This window comes from Ceratina calcarata, unplaced genomic scaffold (assembly GCF_001652005.2).
Source record: "Ceratina calcarata isolate Rehan_Ccalc_2016 unplaced genomic scaffold, ASM165200v1 scaffold145.2, whole genome shotgun sequence".
NCBI classification, from domain to species: domain Eukaryota; kingdom Metazoa; phylum Arthropoda; class Insecta; order Hymenoptera; family Apidae; genus Ceratina; species Ceratina calcarata.
The window spans coordinates 78,901-100,164 of NW_017135665.1; the positions used below are offsets into that span (position 1 = coordinate 78,901).

At 39.4% G+C, this 21,264-nt stretch overlaps 1 protein-coding gene across 1 annotated transcript in view; it reads left to right on the top strand.

The window, feature by feature from the left end:
* The window catches only part of Sema2a (Semaphorin 2a), a gene marked incomplete at its 5' end in the record, with an annotated part of 93,505 nt that overhangs the window by 43,768 nt on the left and 28,473 nt on the right, over positions 1-21,264 (top strand). The window contains one exon of the mRNA XM_026818928.1: positions 9,677-9,728. Coding sequence (XP_026674729.1) covers positions 9,677-9,728 — 52 coding nt within the window. The remainder of the gene's footprint in view (positions 1-9,676; positions 9,729-21,264) is intronic.

A 21,264-nucleotide genomic window follows, 5' to 3' on the forward strand; every position in this document is an offset into this window, starting at 1 on the left:
TTTTTCTCGGCGACATCGAACATCGGGTAATCCGTGTTTTGAAATACTCTGCGTTACACTGGCACAGCAGGGCACGACCATGTACGTATGTAAATGTACATGCATAAATGTATATCCGGCTTTCACGATAATAATTATCACCGAATTGATTACACCCAATTGCCACTCAGCTCCACGATGGATCTCTTTCTACTCCACGAATTTATATCGGCACTCGTGCAATTTCGACGTTGTTTGTGTCCGCGGATTGAAATGGAAGACAAAGTTGCGTTCGGCCTGAATTTTAACTACAAGCCGTGCATGAAACGTTTCGTGCGATCGTCCCGTCGTTCTTGTTATGGTAGAGAAAAGAGCGTGTGACACCTCTATTGCTGGTGGTATTGGGCTGTCTCCCACAAAATTGATGAACCTGATCGTTTATGTTTGGGAAGAGAAAAAGGAGAGTTATTATTTGTATACTCGCTGAAAATATTGTTTCAATAAAGTGTTCTTTGATATTGCTTTATACTTTGTGTTCTTTTCTTTTCCCTATTGCATTTTTCTCTCATTAATAATGTGATAATTTTAAGGGGTTGAATAGTAAACAATATTAATTGGATATTCTGACATAAAAATTCGTTTAAGGATACTTCAATTTAATTATTCAAGATTCCTTTCGCATCATCGTGGCATATCTTTTCTTAATGAGAAGCCCCTGTCCGTCGTATTTGCACGCACTCTTATCTCGAGCACTGAAATATATACCAACCCCGCGGTTACGGATCGTTCCTCTGTACACCGAGGGGGATGACCAGGTTTCGTTTGCTAAACGTTTCAATTTGCAGGAAGATAATTTACTGAAACCTTCAGGGCACCGGACGGCGGAGAGAAATTGAGACGATCGCGTATTAAATTTACTGCGGTGCTTTTAGAAGATTAGTACTAAACTATTTCCTGCATCTTTTACACGAGATACCGAAGCATCGTTATTCATCCAAGAGTTGCGTACATTAGAGACTTTTGTAATTTACTATAATCAACTTTAGCTTGATCGTTCATCCAAAAGATTGTATTGTTTATTTTGAAAGACCTTCGTTCTAACAATAGAAAAATGAAAAATCGATTCAATATTAAAATAGAAATCACCCCTGTACATGTTGGTAATACAATATTCCAATGGTGCAGCTATCGTTGCTCCTTCGAAACGAAGGCCGTAGTCGAGGGAGCAAAAAATGGGGGTGGCCTCCTCGGGGGTGGATAGAGGGAGAGTGACGGTTAGGGGTGGGTCGAACGTTGCATCATTACTACGGGAGTATTATTTCTTGATTCGGTTCCAACCTTTTCCCCGCGTTACTATCCTGCCGGCTATTCACTGGCGAGTTCCTTTGTGAGGTCTCCCTTCTTAATTTGGTAAATGCCAGCAAAATGCTACGCGGGATCTTGGAGAGGCCACCGTCTTTCAGACGTTCGCTGGATACACAAACCGAAAAAGATAGGATAGAGGCTCTCGTAGCCAGTATAAGTAGTGTATTTGCCGAGGCAGGAAAAATTCTAGCACGTGAGCTATGTTTTGGCAGCCGGTAACAAAAGCAATTCTGGCTTATAAAGTGACCAAATCTAATTCATACATAATGTAATATTTCTCTGAATTAATGAATTAAATCCGTAAATGTCATTATTATTATTCATACATATACATTATTTTATCGTTATTTTAAATGGATAACCAAGGGCATATGTGTATATTTTCAAGTGCAATAAATATTGCGTTAAAAGATAAAATATTAGTTGCTTAAAACTGATACGAAGCACGACTTCAGTTGTGAAAGTTAGTGAAAGAAATGTTGTTAAGACTGGAGGAGTATATTGAATACTAATACTAATTGATAGAATGAATACTGTATGAGGCCAACAGATCAACCCTTAGGGAAAATACATGTCTTGGTTCCAGTACCGCAAGTCACGTGCTTGTGAATGATTTATCCAGCTTACGGCAGCGAATGAAGGGTGCATACCAAAGAATACGAAACGAGCCAAAGACCAACAAAGAATTCGTTTCTTTTGTCTGAGAATCTGTCAGAAAGTTGTCAAAAGTAAGTTCTGCAGAAAAATTGAACTAAATGAATATTTGATCGGTATTATTAAATTGCAACAGGTAACATTAATAATAGTAAATGAGATGATTATTCTATATTACTATATGTTTGAATTGCGAATGGAAATTGTAATCGCTATACTGTGGATCGCGAGCATAAAGACGATTCATGTCGTTTATCGTATTTACCGATTGTTTTCCGCAGTCCATTTACTAAATAGTCGTCGGATAATGAAGGTTTAATCCTGGCGATGCTTGCATAATGTAACATTATGCTAATCGGATAGGCGATTCCAGTAGGATTGGTTAACATTGAATTCCAAGAGCGCGCGTCGATGAACAGACTATTAAATTTAGTGTCCCGATAAATTCATTTTTATACGAGCGGACACCATCATTAAAATCGTGCACCTATTATCATTTCATTCTTTTATAAATTTCCTTGGACACTGAAATGTTTGTACGTAAATTTAAAAAACCGCATTATATCTATTTGATTCTGTGCCATAGTTAAGGCACTGATAAAATACACAGTCAATTTTTATCAGACAAAAGGACATTACTATTCCTCTGTGCCATGCTCCACTTTGAGATCAAACAAACCGAGAAACCCGACGAGGGTTTCAAATCGAGCCAAGCTTATTACACGTGACAACGGGCGCGCGTCGCGAGATAATTTCACAGTCGAGGGTGACTCGCGAGCAGGAGGATGGGCGGAAATGTGATTAGAAGCGAGGGAAAATAAATCGGATGAAGGACGAACAGCGCGACGCGGTAAGAAATGACAAGCGCGTAAGACGTCTTCTCTCTTTAGAGAGTAACTTCGTCCGTTTCTGTAACGAGATGAGCGCGAGAGGGGGTTAAGGTAAAAAAAAAAAAACACGACTTGCGATAAATTGCATTTTCCAACGAAGAGGGCGATAGAGAGCGAGGAATAGTAGGTTCGATTTTAACGTTTTCTGTTTCCTGGCTCCGTTCCATGGCCCCGTTTCCTCGTTCCTTTTCCACCTGTGCGCGCAACCCCCAATCCTTTCGTTCCGCTCTTCATCCCTTCCGTCACCCGCAGTATCGGATTCCGATAAGAATTCCCGCGCAAAAGGAGAACCATCCCGACATTCCTTTTCCAATGACGCGAAACGATTAAGTACTATGATCCCCGAGAACGCGCCGCGTCGTTTTCAATGACGCGACTCTCGATTTCAGACGGAAGGCCGCCTCGCGTCCTGCACCCCCGTGAACGGAATGGTAGTTTAATTAAAAGGCCTCTAGTTAAAATACGCCGTGCTGCTTTAAATTCGCGAATTCGAACTGATCCTCTGGTCGCTTTATGAAAACTAATAGCGACCAATTTAAACCCTGTGAGGTACTGTTAATCGTTTGCTCAATTAAATTTCAATATGATACTTTCTGCTACAGTTTGATACACATTAATACTCGTGAAATAAATGATACAAAACGCTGTAATAAAATTGATCTTTAAATTATATACAAACTAAATTCCATTACTGAAAATCATACGAAATTCTTTAATAGTATGTAATTAAAATGTATGCATATAATATGTATATATTTATTTCAATTCTTTAATAATTTTCATGCGATTATCGAAATGAAAACGAACCGTCAAAATTCATTTGCGTTTTCGATGAACCGGGACCTCTCGTTTTTACGGGAAATTATTACAAAGTGTAGCTTTTTCACGACACGATTGAAACAGAAAGAAAAACAATGGCCAGTGTGCGGCCGGCCATTCAATTTCACGGCACGCCATGGCACCATGGTATAATACGCGTGTCGATCGAATGTAAAATAAAAAGCGATATGGACGGTTAGCAACCTGTTCGAAATAATGGACGCACGGGCGACGGGGTTAAATCGATACGTCAAAACAAATTGCTCGATAATACCACCGACCTCTTGGCCCGTGTTCACTCTCCGCGCGATAATAAATTTCACCCGCTCGCGTAAGAACCGGGCTGCATCTATGTATCGCATACGGCGAACCGGAGCAAAAACGTAAATAAAAAAAGTGCATAAAAAAGGGGGTAAAAAGGCAATGATAAAAAAGAGGTGTGTAAATCGATGCACGTTTTCATACCGTCGTTGATGGTGATAAGTGGCAACGATCGCGCTGCACGCGTTTTCAACCCCCCTCACCCGGGTATCCCTTCATCCTTTATGATCCCTCTCCACTCGGTTGTATCATCGACGTGAGATCGATACTACATGCGAGCATCGTTCCTCGTTAATTAGAAAGGTGATACCCATTAATTGTAGTTTGAAAATCGGCAGCCGCGTTGCGGTTCGCTCCACAATTAAGGCACGCTAATTGAACGCTTCCAATTATCAAGCTCCGGATCCTGGCTTGACGGGTCTCGAGGACAAAAAAAAAGTCGATAGAGAAAGTGTATCGCGGCCGAGAATCTAGTCTCCACCGAGTGTCATGCCACCAAATCCTTCTATCTCATGGCGCAGTGTACAATATATGTAATATGTATGTATGTAGAGTCTTTTATGGAAATTCTATATACCCTTCTTCTCGCACGCTCAGCCTATTCGTTATTTTCTCGCGGACCCTTTCATTTCTGTATCGGTCTCCTCCTCCGCGGCATTTTATGACGGCAGATTTACGAGCGTTTTGCATAACGATCGCCGGGAAATAAGGATTCACGGTATCGAGGAGCGTCGTCCGTGGTGACGGCTGGAAAGAGCTTAGAATTATATAGACGTCTTATAAGTAGGTATTACGGATCATATACTTGTACGCACTGTATAGAGTACTATGAAAAAGTGGTATCGATTAGTCGTTATTGATAATAAACGCAAATACTGGCTCCCACAGCGTATCGTTCATACATTAGAAACGCCTGTCACTTTTCTACGGTGAAATAAATGTTATATATTTATGACAATTTACATTTCACTAAAAGAGTACATTATTTAGTGAACTGGCACTTAATTGTATACGAAATGTTCTCATTTAATTTTTTATGAGGTTTATAGTAAATTCTGTAAATGTTCAAGAAATATGTGGACGTTTGCTGTTTTTCATGAGCTATTAACATACAACTTTATTATCGTGACAAACTAATGTCTGTGGCTGAATTTTATGACGGATATACATATATTTAACAACAATTTTTAAGAAATGTGAAATATTCTGACTTAGATCATAGAGAACCAAAATTAAAATAACATTTATGCCATTAACATTTTATCCCGTTTTAGTATTGTTGATAGAATGCTAAATTTATTTTCTAATACGGAATAAAATCGATACATAGAATTTAGCAGAGTTCATTAATGATTCCATAAAGTTGTTTTTAAAAAATATTTCAACTACGAAGGTGTCCATATTTATGAACGAGGATATACAACTTTGGTTTTAATTAAATTTTGTGAGCACACGTCACGTTATAGCGCAGAAGATATTGAAGGGAGGGCGTATTTATGGTAGATATTACGCGTTCATAAAAATTCACGCGGGCCCGCTTAACTTTGTTTCGCTCCACTAACTTGAAACTCCTTTGTCGTGCGAGTAATGAGATGCATTGCGCTTCGCTCATCGAATGAAGTCCAATTCAGTCCTCGCGTCACGGTTCGTTCTCTATTCTAATTCAACATACCTCGTTGGTGCATCGACCTATGTACCGGTACAGACCGGCGGCGCGCCTCTTAATGAAAATAAAGTCTACGGAAATCGATCGCGTGTTTGCTACAATGCAAATTTATTTTCGTACTACGGGAGATTTAATTAACTTTTAAAATTGATTCGTATCCTTGGCTATTTCTTTTTATAAAAATATCTGGAATCAAAGTTGCAAGAAATGAATGAGTACAACAAATAAAATAATAATTAAAAGACTAAGGAGTGTGTTTTAATTTAAATCTATATTTTTTATTGAAATGTGGTAGTTCTAACGACAGAGATAAGAATTATTTGATGACCGTTAGAACGTCGGGGGTGTAAAACGGTTGAAATAGCACGCGTTCGACGATACTTGGCTATATTTTACATAATTAAACAGGCAACGGTGTGGCGCGATTCCGGAAACATGGCAAACGCATTTAGCGAATCAATCGAAATCCGACCAATGTGATGTGATTAGATTTCACGGATGATCGGAGCCAATCGTTTCAGCAATTGATACGCCATAATGCAACTATAGACGTCAGAAATCGATAAGCGTATATTTGTTACACCGGCTGCCTTAATAATCGTTTCCCTCTCTACTATTACTATTTTTACTATTTTCCCTCTCACTTCATTCCGCTCCCATGTAATAGTAAGTAATTGCGTTCAACTCGGAGATATTTCACAAAGGGAATCGCTCCGCGCGAATCAAAGACGCTTTATTATACTCACTGGTTTGAATGAAATTTTTTCACTGTTAACAGTAAAATTCATTTGACTAAAGAATTTCACTGTAGCGTATTTGCTCGATCATTGTTACATATTGACTCGTCATGGTGTATACCGACTGCTGTGTTAATTTCCGGCGAGAAATGTCGAATACAATTTTCATTGTGAGATCCTGCACAGACTCTCGGTATTTTTATTTTATTTTCTTTTTATAATAAATACAATTTTCCGCGCTATTGGATTATCCGATGAATGTTTGGAAATGAGGATACAATACATACAGGTCTGGAGAATAAAAAGATCAGAGAGAAGTGTGCAGATATTTAATAATCGTGTCGAGCTTGCTTCGTTTTTAATTAACGGATGTCAGTTTCATAACTGAGAGTCTGCTTTTGTATTTATTTTCGGAAACTGTTTGAAGTCAAGAGCTCAGGTTTTATTAATTATCTTCCCAATAATGTTTTCTGTTATAAATTTATGTAACCAATGTTCTAAAATACTTGAAACATTTTCTGAAATTATAATCATTATTTTTACTCTTGATGAAACGAAATTGGAAAAGTATACTGACAGATATATTGAATGCAAATTATTCATTTCAATAATAAGATTCAAAGTAAAGAAAATAAAATCTTTTATATATTATGTATTTGTATACGGTGTTATAAAAAAAACTTTACGACTCCGGTCCCAAAGGCAATCGTAGAAATAACGGGAACGGTGAAAATTCTCCGCGGGACAGCCGCAAAGGAGATCGGGGGGGTGTTGCCACGGGGTGTCCGACATTTCGAAGCTGACTGGGCAGTTTTTTAAATCGAAAACGCGATGACTTTACGCTCTCCCGCGTTTCCGCCACCATCGATCACCCCCGCAAATTGCTTTCGTACGAATTTTTTTCTCCCTCTCCTCGTTCCTTGCCGATCCTCGAGCGACGAGCTCGCACGTACAAGCTTCCGCCCTCGTCTTTTGCTCCCGGAAACTCCGTGCACCGAAGGAGCGGCCGCATTCCATTGTACGGATTTGTTTTTCCACGTCGCTATTTACTTTTTCACGGCGGCGCACAAAGAGTGAGTGAGAAGAAAGCGAGGAAGCAATCAACCCCTCGCTTCTCCTTTCGTTTCCTTTCCCTTTTTCTTTTCTTTTTCTTCGGCCGCATTCTATTCGATTGTGTTTTCTATTGAAAGGCCAATGATGAATGGTTATTGAAATAAAGTTATGCGGTATCGGCGTTAACGTAAAGCGTAAACGTTTCGAAACTGAATAAATTCGATTTGCATGCCACGCTGCGTATGTTTTACATGTTCACACCAATGGATAGTACTTTTATTTTTAATTTAATCAAACGTCCAATGCGATTGTCAGCGACAGAAAAAATTCCAAATTCTGTTATCGTTCATTTGAGTAATTTTCGAAGTTGTAGTACAGCTAGTAACAATGAAATTCAATTCATTTGTAATTTTATTTTATTTTCAACGTATCCTCTCAGGTTCGTTTATCCACTTTTCTTATGTAGAGCAGCCCTCTGGGATATTCCGATGTTTCCCGTTTCCAATTTCTGGGCCAACCGACTCGAATTTTCTCGTTCCTGTAGATTCACGGAATCCTTAGCAAGTAGATCCGGAAATGTAGAAAATTAAACATGCCTACGAGCAACCGTGTAATCAAACCAGTACGAGCTTTGATCGTTTCAAATTCCCGTTCTCAATCACCTTAGCTTAGCGAACAGCTCGTTTCGACCGCAAAAACGCCACGAAACCTTTCTAGGAAACCTAACATATTCACTAAGTTAATAAAAATTACATGAACCAACACAATTGGACATTGTACAGACGATAGAAGAATTTTAGTATGTACACATAAATACGTATCGAATAATATAAACGATTATAATAATATTTACTAATTATCGCGAGTTTAAATAGATTTTTTTCAACTATTTAAGACGCTCGATTGGTTTCATTTTTTGACTGAATATCTTCCGATGAAAATTCGTGCTTCAAAGACGGAAATTCTAATAAAATCCAAACGACTGAACGGGAATGGGGAAAGTTAGAGAAAGTGCAGGGGACAGGAAGATAAGGGATGGTAGGTTTCATGATCCCCTTCGACGCTCATAGAAATTCCGTGGCCTTCTCTGCGGGCCAGAATGCAGAAAGGAAAGTATTACAACCTCGTACACCGCCATATACATACACGGTGCCCCACAAATCGTGGTACATTTTGCATGCAAAACGAACTCGAAATAAAGAATACTGTTTTTCATTCACGACTTGGTTTTCGAAAAAAACGAGTTTGAAAACCCGTCAGATAACTGTGTTAACTTGAAATTAAGAAGTATGAATATTTTTCTTCTCCTCGTATCAGTATTGTTAAACATTAGCAATCTAACGATTCGTTTCGTGCAGCTTTCGTGATTTAAAGTTTTCATAAATAAGGATAAAATTAGTATGTTTTAAGAATAATTTTATTATTGTAATAAGTATCCAATATGTTATTATTATGTACAATTGTATGTATAGGGCTACTAGTGGAAAAATTTTAAGCAGTCATTCTAGAAGCCAAATTAAGGCAACATTCCGTTTGAGACTCCATTTTGAGCTTTAAACACGTATTGCCCCTAATAACTACAAGCGATAGGCAAATTTGCCTATCAGTAGGTGCAATAATTAATCGGTTATAACTAAAAAATAGAGGAGGCAATTTTTAATTCGAGTAAATTATTATGCACTTCTTACAGAAAATTATGCTTATTTTTCATATCTCTAAAGACGAAAACTACTATTGTTTTTAATACTTCAACGGTATTATTATCTCTGACTTAGGTACCCATTTGAATTAATAAAAGGCCATAAAAAAAATTGAGAAGTATTAAATCTGGCAATCTAGGTGACTTGTGGCTGCACGACTAATCCAGCACGCATATCGCTCATTTATATATTTCACAAACTCATTTCTCTCGAAAACCAAGCATTAACTGGAAACATTTTATTCCTTTTTTCGACTTATCGTATCTAGGTTCACCACCCAAGCCTGTTGTATTATGATTCTTGGATCACCTTGTATAACGTGGTTAGATAAGATAGACTTTGCAGTCGAGTGTAGCAGCGCAATGTAATGTATCTCGCGCGTCGAGCGTACGGAATAAAAATTCACATCCGGTTTCAAACTATATCACTTCGCTTAATGCGAATTGTTATTTGGTTAACCATGGATCATTAACGTTTCTTTGTTTGTTACAGGGACAAGGTGTTCAGGCTGAATTTGAGCAACATCAGCCATTCCAACTGCGAGGTGAGCACCATTTTATACAGTTTGTAATTTTTTATCACAGGTCTCCCAAGTAGAGAATTTAACCGGTCAGTTGAGAGTGCAATTGACAATTTCTAAAATTTCATGAGATATTAAAGTTACTGATCGCTGTGTCTAATAACTTTTAATGCTCGTTTCCAAAGTTCCGTGATGAGAACAAAGTTGGTTCGAGTGAAAACTTTAAAATACTCTTAGGGTGATCCAGTGCTATCTATAATAGCTATGAAAGACCGCGTAAAAATTCTTTTTACAAAGGAAACTGTGAAGCAAGTTTTAATAGCACAATTAATGGACGTCCCGTTTTATGGTACAAATAGGTAGAACTAAATTGTATTGCACCCTTTTTCGAGATACTCATACATTTTGCATTTATATCCATGAAAACAACGAGAAATTCTCGAGCGTGTCAAATATCGACTTCAATTTTATTAGATCATCCTTCCTTTATGTATCCACCAGTGCACATCCCACGGTTCATTCCCAATACACAGAGGAACCGCACAGCTGGCACAGAAGCAACAGAAGAACTAATTTACATTTATAACCTACATTCGCTTCGCATTCACACTGACACGATACCAAAGCTGCAGAATATTACGACATATGTATCTTCAGGCACCATTCCGCGAATCAGTCCTAAGGCGAATTAAAACGATACAATATTTCAGTAGTAATTGTTCATGAAAACTTTCGTACAAAACTATAGCGTAATGCATAAATATGAATATTAAAAATTACATTCCATGTAATAATCAAAAATTACAATTTTTAATTTTACTGTTAGTTATTAATATGATTTATTTCGGTCACTTGGGACTAGAAATGGACTAGGATAGTACAATACTATTGCTTCACATATACACATACCAACTCTTATAGTCTCTGAGCAATAGTAATAAAATAATCACATTTCTATTTGCACATTTTCTTAAATTACCTCACTTCTAGTCTTTGGTTGATAATAGAGTCCCTATGTAGTCTACCTAAGCGTATCCCTACTAACGTACTTTGCCATACGCAATTGAAAAAAAACCGCAACTTACAACATAACGTTTCTCCCACACACGTATACCACTGGTATCTCTCCATACACATCCTATAACATTATAATACCTCAACATACTTTGTACTGTATACAAACTTTGTACTGTACACTGTACATCTTCTACCTATCAGTTATGTAAGAGAAAATATTTGTTGATAAAAAACAGTTAAATGACTATCAAAGGTGATACAAACATGAAACGTGATGCTGAACGGTTGTATCCATCTTAATTTTTTTTATCACGATTCTGTGCTTATTGAATGATTCTTAAGTTATTTAAATGAAGATGATTGCGGCTGAAAATTGGCCAATTTCATTCAATGTTGTCGTAGCATTAGCATCAAGCGGGCCATAACGATTGATCTCACTCCTGAGCCCCGGATCGTAAATCCCAGAACGTCCTCCTCCGGGTTCGTACCCCATAAAACTGTCAATCATGTTGGCCGAAAACGTCGCCAACACTCATCGCGACAGCTGACGACTACTCCGTACGCCGTCGCTAAGCGTCCCTATTGTAAGCGAGGAGTGCGTGTCCCGATTTTTCCACGCACTCTTTCATCCCGGCTTTTCTTTCATTCCGGCTGGATACGCACCGCGCGTCGAACAATCGACGTGACGCGACGTTCGGCTTAATGCACGAGCCCGGCTGAAAATGGACTCGTCGCCCGTCGCGGTGAAATTCTGTGACATTTTGCGGAGCCTGTTTTTCACAGACAGTTTTACCATGTACGCCTCTTTTCATTTGGCTGTTATTCTGTATCCGTGAACGATAGGCGAGTTCGAAAAAAACAACGAATGTTTTTTCACGGCTGTTTCGCCGTTTGGCTGAAAGTATTAAGCCAGTGTCGTTTGGGTTACGGGATTGAGTCGTCGTGACAGTTTAGAAATGCTGCGTGTAGGGACATTGTATTCTTCTTGGATATATCTACTATGTAACATGATGTAAAAACATAAGGTGTGTTCTTCCGGCGTGTTCAAATGTGTCGCTGTTTGCGCCTTCCACTCATCGGCCATATTGGAAGTACGATGATCTATTGTTTATTTCAAACACGCATATATATTACTCTCCGAGAACCTAATTTTTGACATGTTTACGATTTTAAAATTCGCTCTGTTTTAATATGAAGTGTGATTGGTTAGAAATCCAAAATGGCCAACGAGTGGAAGTGTCCATGTACAGATGGATGTTCAAATGGATGCGCAAGAACACACCTTATGTTTTTACATCATGCTATGTAACATCCCATGCAGTTATCAGAATTTAGATCGCCCTCTACTTCAATTTGTATATAATTGAGATTCCATGTAGTAAATCTTTATTCAACTTGTATATAATAAATATATAAATTATACTGCAATGAACTCCCTGGTCAATTTCTCTTGCAACCGGGGAAGAAGAGAGAACATTCGCATCGCCGCAGAACATAATTGCACCAATGAATCCGGCTGCAATCTTCTTTGACAGCCGCTTCAAACCAGTTCCAGCACTTTCATTTAGCATCGTCTCCTATTCAGTTAAATTTTTTCGCTGCGCACAGGTGCGGCTCTTGTTGATCGGCGCGAGGTGCGACACGTGCGGACAGGACGGTTTCGTTCCGCGGAGATTGAATCCGAAATTGCTTTGTCGAAGCCGAAGTCGATTTCGCGATAGTCGACGTTACCATGGCCGGTCACCTGCAGCTCCGCCTACTGGACGTGGAAGGAAAATTGCTTTTTAACCCTTCCGGGCAATCGCGAGTCTCGAGACGGCCGGCTGAACACCGCCACTTGCCTCTGTCGGCCACGTTGCAATCGTTTTTAGAAAGACCGAAACTAGTTGTCCTTTTCTCGTCTGTAATGCCTCCATCGGAATTGCCATTAACCTTCACTCTGCCGTTTCTTTTGTTCCACCTCGTTTCTGTCTACTTTTTGTCCGATACTGTGGCCCCGGATAACGGGTTATCTCGCGTGGCCAACGAAGTCTTACTTTCGGTTCCGTTTCGAACGCCAATTTGGCGAATTTATTTCCTCGGACGATGCTTAGATCCAATTTTTATAGATATTGAACAATTTGAAACAGTAATCGAAGTCTGATCCAACTGTGACGTCATCTAGCTTGATCTTATAGCTAAGTATTAGACTTCGTCGTGGCATTATTTTGCCGTTGTTCCACGGAAACATATTGACGAAGTGTCGACAAGCAGATGCGACGAGTTCCTGGGAAGTTCATAAATTTTAAGCGGATAGTAGCCAAGGAATTGACAGATTCGCGTTGCGTTCGGAAGGACAGCTTCGGAGTGGGAAAGATTCTTAGATTCGCTAAACCGCCTCTAATAATGAGCGGAACGAGAAGAAAGAAATGAAACGGAGGTAAATCTAACGAAAGTAGGAAGAAGCTTAGGAAACGTAAGGGAAAACAATTTTCGAGGTATCGAACGTATATCGAGGAGTAGCTTTTCACGTATCTTTATCTTCTACAGTCCATTGAAATCGGCCATTGAATTCCGTCGGGGATCCCTCGAGGGAGACGAGTTTCGAACGGTGAAGGTAACAAAAAAAAGGGAAAAAAAAAAAAGAACTCTTTCCTCGATACCGGTTCTATGGTCGAGCACAAAGAACGGCGAAACGACGCTCCGCCATAGGGGAGGAAACGACAATTCGAAAATGCAATTATTCGAGCAACGGTATCGTTTGCCGTGCCACCTGTCGCGAAACCGAAAACCACCCCAAATAGAGGACGGGGAGGAAAAAAGAGAACGTTAAAAGGTGTGAGAGAGAGAGTGGAAAATGGAGGCCCAGTAGCAACCCTGTTCCCTTCCACAGCCAGATGTGACGATTGTGACGATACAAAAAAAATAATTTCAAAGCGGCGAACAATGCGCGATCACTGGTATGAGTGCAACTAGTGAAAAAAAGGGGTAACGCTCGAGTTTCGAATTCTTTCGCGTTTATGGCCCTATCGCCGGATCGTATTCCCAGAGTATGCCTTTTTTCTTTAATTATGATCGTCGGCCTGGCTCGCGAACGGTGTAAATTGGAGCGCGCGAAACAACCGCGTATCGTGTTTCCTCACGTCTAGTCTTAATGCCCATCCTTTGTGTCTACGCGTTTGAAATTGAAATTTTCACCATAAAATTGGCGCGATGATTGAGTCGACAGGAAAACCAGAGAATTGTTATTTTACCAGGTTACATGATTGGTAGCTATGCTAAGCATGAAAGGAATATAGAACGAGTTTATAACAATAGTCCATTTGGAATAACAGAAACATTCTCTATTGTACAGAGTTTTGAAAAAATAAATGATTCGTTGAAGTACGATGGTCTGATCATACATCGAATGTGAAATCCGTACGGGGTAATTAAAGTTAATGAAAGTGATAAACAATTAATTACTACAAATGGTTATCTGCTCACGTTGATTAAAAATGGTTCAAAGCGCGTATACACACACAGGAAATTCAATCTGCATTTCTGAAAAGAAGATATTTTTGCGAAACTTTATGGTGCATTCAAACTTTTGATTTTATTGCATTCCGTATTTTCCTGTCGAATGTGATACGTTATCCAGCCGCGAGAACTTTATTTCTTATCTCGCCGCTTTACGATATGTTGCGCTTAAAGTTCTCACCGGCTGAAACGTACAGCGCCCGGAACAGTTACAATAAAATTCCATCACGAGGCTGCCGTTACCGCAGAGTTTAGTTCCGCGGAGAATTCCGCGGGAATGCGGTTTCGACTTTGTTTACCGCGTTGGCGGCCATCGCGTGATTCAAACATCAACGCATCGATCCTTCTGCATTTTAGTCTTAGACATCATCGTAAAGTTAATTAATAGAAATAGAAAACAAATCTTCGACCAATTATCCTTTTCATTTTTTAAATACCGTTTCCATGTCAATTTCATGTAGTATAATTTTATGTAAACTAAATCATAAAAGTGTGACGTTACAAGCTTGAAATATTAAATTATTCCATTTTCTAAAAATCATTTAATTAATTCATTATTATTATATTATGACATTATTTTTCGGTTTTAAATAGATTTGAAATACTGAGTTTAGTTCCGCGGAGAATTCCGCGGGAATGCGGTTTCGACTTTGTTTACCGCGTTGGCGGCCATCGCGTGATTCAAACATCAACGCATCGATCCTTCTGCATTTTAGTCTTAGACATCATCGTAAAGTTAATTAATAGAAATAGAAAACAAATCTTCGACCAATTATCCTTTTCATTTTTTAAATACCGTTTCCATGTCAATTTCATGTAGTATAATTTTATGTAAACTAAATCATAAAAGTGTGACGTTACAAGCTTGAAATATTAAATTATTCCATTTTCTAAAAATCATTTAATTAATTCATTGTTATTATATTATGACATTATTTTTCGGTCTTAAATAGATTTTGAAATACTGTACTGGGTTTGTTATGATAATCGTGATAGGATTCTCGTTCCAATCGACAAACAGGAAATTTTCCTGAGGAAAATAATTGCTGAACACTGAATCTCAATATGAGAATTGACAACGCGATAAAATGGATACGGAAATGCAAGAATGAGAGAATAATTCAATCGCTCGGTCAATTCCCGTCCGATTTCAATTTCGCCACTAATAAATGCAAACTACCCTAGCTGCGAAGGGTCCGGTCCATCTGTTCCGCGAACTTCCGGGATCCCTGGTATCATTAAGAAGTTAAAGCCGTGGACGGCGCTACCGGCCACCTTCGTATAACCTTTCTTCTCGGAACTTTGCATACACTCGGTGAAAAGTAAAACCCTGGTTAACTCGATCCATCCGGCCGTTTTTCACCGGCTGTGGGACCGGTGCGACGGCATGAAAAATTTCAGCGAAAGTTGGCCGGTTCAGGAGGCGGGCGCCGCGCCGCGTCGGTTACAATGAAATCCCATTGCAGGGCCCGGTGTTGCCACCGCAGAGTTCGATTCCATGGAGAATTAACGGGAATAGGATTTCGATTTTACTCGCGGCATTGGTAGCAGCGTGGCCGTATAAAATGTTAGCGCAGACTCGCCGCTCCACAGAGAACAGGCTATCATCCCCCCGTGACGAACCCCCTGGGGTGTTTCTCGCTGGTTGCAGCACGGGGTTCACTACGGTTTGTGGTGGGACGAAAAAAGGAGAAAATAAAAGGCGACAGGAAACGTAAGGAAGAGAGTGCTCTTGATGCAATTTTGCTCTTTACATAGATGCATACCAACCCAGACGAGCATTAAGCTTTCCTTTACCGGTCAGAAATTAATATTGACAAAGACAGATTTATTTTTCTAAGATTGTATCTTATTATTTCTGTCAGAGCATTAACCTTAGATAAATAGTCTTAATAACATGATTCAACAAAGAAAACCTCTTTTCATTTTTCGCAAGAACTACTAGGTGTTTCTCATAGGTTCTCATGCCAAAAAAAAAATTCGGAAACAAGCCTGCCTTACCGCGTATTGTTTCGGAAAAACAGCGGTTTTTGTAAAAATCCATAACTTTCGGTAAGACTCAGGTATTACATGTTTCTTCATCAAACATGCCTGTAGAATCCAATACTGACAATGAATAGGAAATTCCTGCTGGATAGAGATTTTCACACACATACAAACATAGTACGTGTGAAATATTCGCGGCAGTGTCTTTTCAAACTTCGACAATTATTTACAATTGTTAAAGAGTACGAAAACAAACGGGGTTTACATGGATACATCGTGGAAATTCTGTTGATTCAAAAATGAATTTCCTCACGTTGTTGATTTTTATCTAATACCTTCCAGGCTCGTGTTTGGCAGAAAGTATAAGAATCACGTGGCGGATATTGCAAAAGAAAATGTGTTGTACAGTGCAATAAAAGATGGTCCATTTCCTCCTCCTTCAAAACATTGATCACTGTCTGAGAAAAATGTGTTATTCTATTGAAAATGTTGTTGAGTTTGGTCCACAAATAGTTAACAAACATTGCTTGTTAATTACTGAAGTCTTAAATTGTGTCCTGATTCGTTATGAGTAATCCTCGTGCAGCGGGACAATAATCTCATCGGAACAAAATGGAATTTACATATTTCCTTCATCATCAAAGGGAATAAGTGAACCAATCCAGTCGTCACACGCTGCAACAATCAAAGACACAATCAATCAACCGTAATCCACACGCCACACCATCGAGATGTTCATTCTTGGAGCTCGTACACTAAATTATCCCATCGACGCCCGGGTATAGTTCGTCTGCTATTTCCATAATGAAGCGTTTGAACGGCGACGAGATTGTCTCCACTTCAGAGAGAGAGAGAGAGAAAGAGAGAGAGAGAGAGGTAGAGAGAACGCGATCGCCGGTTCCATTAATTTCCACGACTTAAATCGAACTCCACTGCGCGGACGGAAGGTAAAATGAAAATGGAAAACGTAGCTTTAACTCTCATGCTTTCTCTCTTTCTCTCTCTCTCAGATCGATTCAATAGCTATCGCAATGTCACGCGATCGTTCACGTTCCTCCCTACAATGGTGCACGACTAGACAATGGCCCCATGATAATCCGTGTCCGCGTTACAATTTCACAAAGGGAGAGAGGAAAACTTTTCGTGGTGGTGCGTCACTCCTAAGGGAAACGTTCCCGCGTCCCCATACGTTCCACGCGAGTTACGCTACTTCGTAAAAGTCTCCGGTTATTTGTGTCGTTAGTCTCGCAGCGGCATTTAAACTTATTGTTGGAAATTACTTTTTGCTTATTTCAAGTTAATAAATAAAACGTGAATCACAGTACGTGTTAACAAACAAAAAGTTAAATATTCATTACGAGCTTTAAAACATTTTTTCAGTAAACAGTTTAAGATTTCATATATTGTTATATGTATTAGATGTTTATGATGTGTGTTATATGTATTAGACGTTTGTGATCTAATAAGTGATCTAAGATTTCTTAGACATTAGTGTAAGAGCACGTGTTCTTCCATCCGTCAGATACGTCGAGGCCAAGCTTTCACGAAAATGCATGGAACAAAAATATCCAGCTCGTAAGTTTCTTAAGGCACGACGAGAGTAACTCTGTGAACTTCGGAACAAATTAGTGCGCCCGATGTTTCGTTACTCGATATTGTAGTGGAAGTGTATCGATTGCGGTATGTAGGGTCATCGTCTGAAAAGAAATCGCAGAAGTTTCGATGGTTTGTTGTTTCTTCAGAGTGCACGGTAATAGCCATGTTTCGCCAAGTTAGCTAGCAGATACAGTTACTTAAAATAGTGATTCTATTGACCCCGGCTAGTATATTTTTTAATAATTCTTCTAATATACACTTTCAGATTGAAAAATTATTAAATAGTGCAATATATTAGTAGGTAACGATATAATTTAACACTAATCGTGTAGTACTTAGAAAGAATTATACATCGCTGTATGTTATGAAATATGTAAAATATCTGTTGGAAACGTTTTTCTCGTGTTTCGATCACGAATCACCAATTCTCTAAATTTCTATAAACAATCACGGATTCCAATTAATCTAAAAGAGTCTTTGAAACCTACGTCACGACGATTCATCTTGAAACAAAGCAAGTAGACACGATTTAGTTAAGAGAACGTTCAAAAGAAAGCCATGACTCAGAGCCTTGCGTATCTTTATTGTCCAGAGCGGTGCCATGCATCGGACGATAAAATCAGTCAAACTGGACTCTCTATCCTTCATCCTCCACCCATTTTACCTATTCCGGGTGAAGTGTCTTCTATACAAAGGCAACGGGAACGAGAACAAAGATTTAAGGAGGGCATGTTATCCACCTGTGTAATATTCGAAGGGAGTAACAAATCCCGAAGTAAGTAATGGATCGATCCACATCGTTCAAAGGAAATCGTTGATCAGGAAACGAGAGTCGAGTTCCTTTGCACACGGATGTTGCACACGGATGTTGCACACGGATGTTGCACATAGATAAGAGAGAGGATAAGGATCGAACGGGGATGGTTTCGCTGAGAGAAAATCGGAATCTATAAAACACCAGGCCGCATCCAATAAAACAACGTCCAATCCAGGCCGAGAGATCAGGAATCCGCACGTCCTACCATACCACCCACGCGCTTTACCGTGTAACCCTATCGTATCAGTTGCGGCGGCGACTACAACTCCAGGAAGATTGGACGCCGGGGCGGTTTTACGTTTACATGACGCCGGTAAAGTATTAAGAAACCCTCCGTGGGATTTACACGGCTGTAAAGCCACGGATGAGCTACCACAGCCGCGCATCGGTTTGCTGATGCTGCGGCTGCTGCAAGAGAGCTTCCGGTTTGCCGAGTAAGGTAGGATTGTATCGGACACGCAGCCACGGAGATTTACGCGCCTTTTATGCGCCTGGGATACGCGGCGATAATGAGTTGTCGGCTTTATTCCCGTCACCATTGTCACGTTCAAATTTGCCCGTTTCAATTTTGTCACCGGGACGAAAATAATTTTTCTCAAACTCGCTATTCGAAAGATTTTAATTATCCACTAATTGGGTTTCGCGTTAATCACTTTCAATTGCATGTACCTGTCTCGTGATCGTTTGATACGAACGATGAAAATTATTCATGAAACCTCTGAAAACTTGTGGTCAGATAAAATTGGGTGCTTACGTTTTAATACTACATAATTAATCATGTTTATGTAGTTCATTTAGTATGCTTCTACTTTTGAAACGTATGTATGTCACGTAAAACTGAAGTACGTAATCGTTTGTTTAATGAAAATCGTATATTACCGGCGACTGGCGTGTTAATCGTGATTTATCTATCTTAAAGATTCATATGAAATTAAATTCCTACGGTTTCTACGTACATTTATTATTGTATATCCGGCTTGCGCTTTTAATTTTGCAGAAATAAATGTAGAGATTAAATGGACGCGCTTTAGAACTGCATTAATCAGTAGGAACAATTTAAATTATTAAACGTAGCAGGTAGTCTATGCGGTTTTGGTCATGGTTTGCGAAAATTGTTATGTTCTTGTTTCTCAAGTTCCCAAATCCCTACGTTTTTTTTTAAAAAAGGCAATGAGTAGAAAAATGATTAAGAAAATAATTAGCATTTCTTAATTGTCGTTCCAGAAAAAGATAGAATAAGTACAAAGTTAACTGTCTTTGATCCATATCATTAAAAAGCAGCTTGAAAACATAAATATCTTACATTTTAGAGGGAATTATAAATAGAATTGAGGTTTCTCTTAAGACTAAGCTCAAACTATAAATCTGAGACTTGCTGCATATTAAAATCTAAATTAATAAATAAAATTCAATTCTAGAAAAATTCTTTTTTTTATGTTCGAGCACGCGTATAAGATAAAATTGTCTCTGGTTATCGAGGGGTTGGCAAAGAGGAAGGAGAAGAAGAAGAAGAAGAAGAAGAAGAAGAAGAACTAGCAAACAATTCTGCCAAGTACTGAAATATAAACGGGCAGGTCCGTTGCTTTTCTAGAATGATGGCATTAAATATACATTTCGCGCCAGAGCCACTCCGTATAACTTCAAGACTCCCGCTTTGCCTTTGGAATTTCTATCCCTAACCAGCTGGGCTTCACCCTCGTGCCACGCCGCGCTACCAACGCTTCTTTCTCTTCCCTCGCCTGCCGTCATCCCTCTCTCGACTTTCGCTGTACAAGTTGTAACGCGGAGTTTATTGCTACGATGAATTTGGGATAAGACCTCGACGAAATTTCAGTTTGATGAGGCTCTTCCGTGCAAGCCTTCGTGAAACCGGGCTTCCTCCCCGGTGACAATCTTGCGTCTGAAGCAAGCAACAATGTGGAAAATCTATCTTGAATATTCATCATTATTATTCCTATTTCTCTGCAATCTAAATCGTGCTTGTTGTCGGGTATAATTTAAATAACAAAGGCGTTTTATCTCGTTCATAGATACACGAGGAGTAGTACATCTAAAAAGCTTCAAAGGATCTTCAACGGTGATACTCTTTTTTCTCTTTCTCTTTACCAAGTATTTAGACGCAAGCGAGACGCTCTACTCGAGAAACTTGTAAATAAATGGATTACGGTAGCGCATGAGTGCTCGTAGAGTCGGCGCTAACGCAGTTTTAAATCCGTTTCGCGGATAATCACGGCGCAGCGGCGAAGCCAGCCAACAGCAACCGGACCGCGAAAGAGAAAAGGCAAACAAAAATTTTCCGCGGGAAGTTGCGATGAAAAATTCTCGCAGGCTTCGTTCGCGGAATCCTCCTTATCCTCCGGCTTTTCCTACTTCCTTTTTTTCCTCACCTCCACCGTTGCGAACTTGTTTACACTTCCCGTTTCCCTGATTTTTCGTTCTTTCGCCCCCCCCCTACCGAAGAAATTCGTTCCTCGTTGAAAAAGCCGCCAACTCGGTTTAATACACTCCTTTCCTCTTTGAATCCACTTGCTCCACACACTGTCAACCATAAATAATAAACTTAAATATAAATACTATATAAATAAAATAAATACTTCGTTTTATACAGTCGTGATGCTTAATACAATATTTAACCCTTTGTACTCG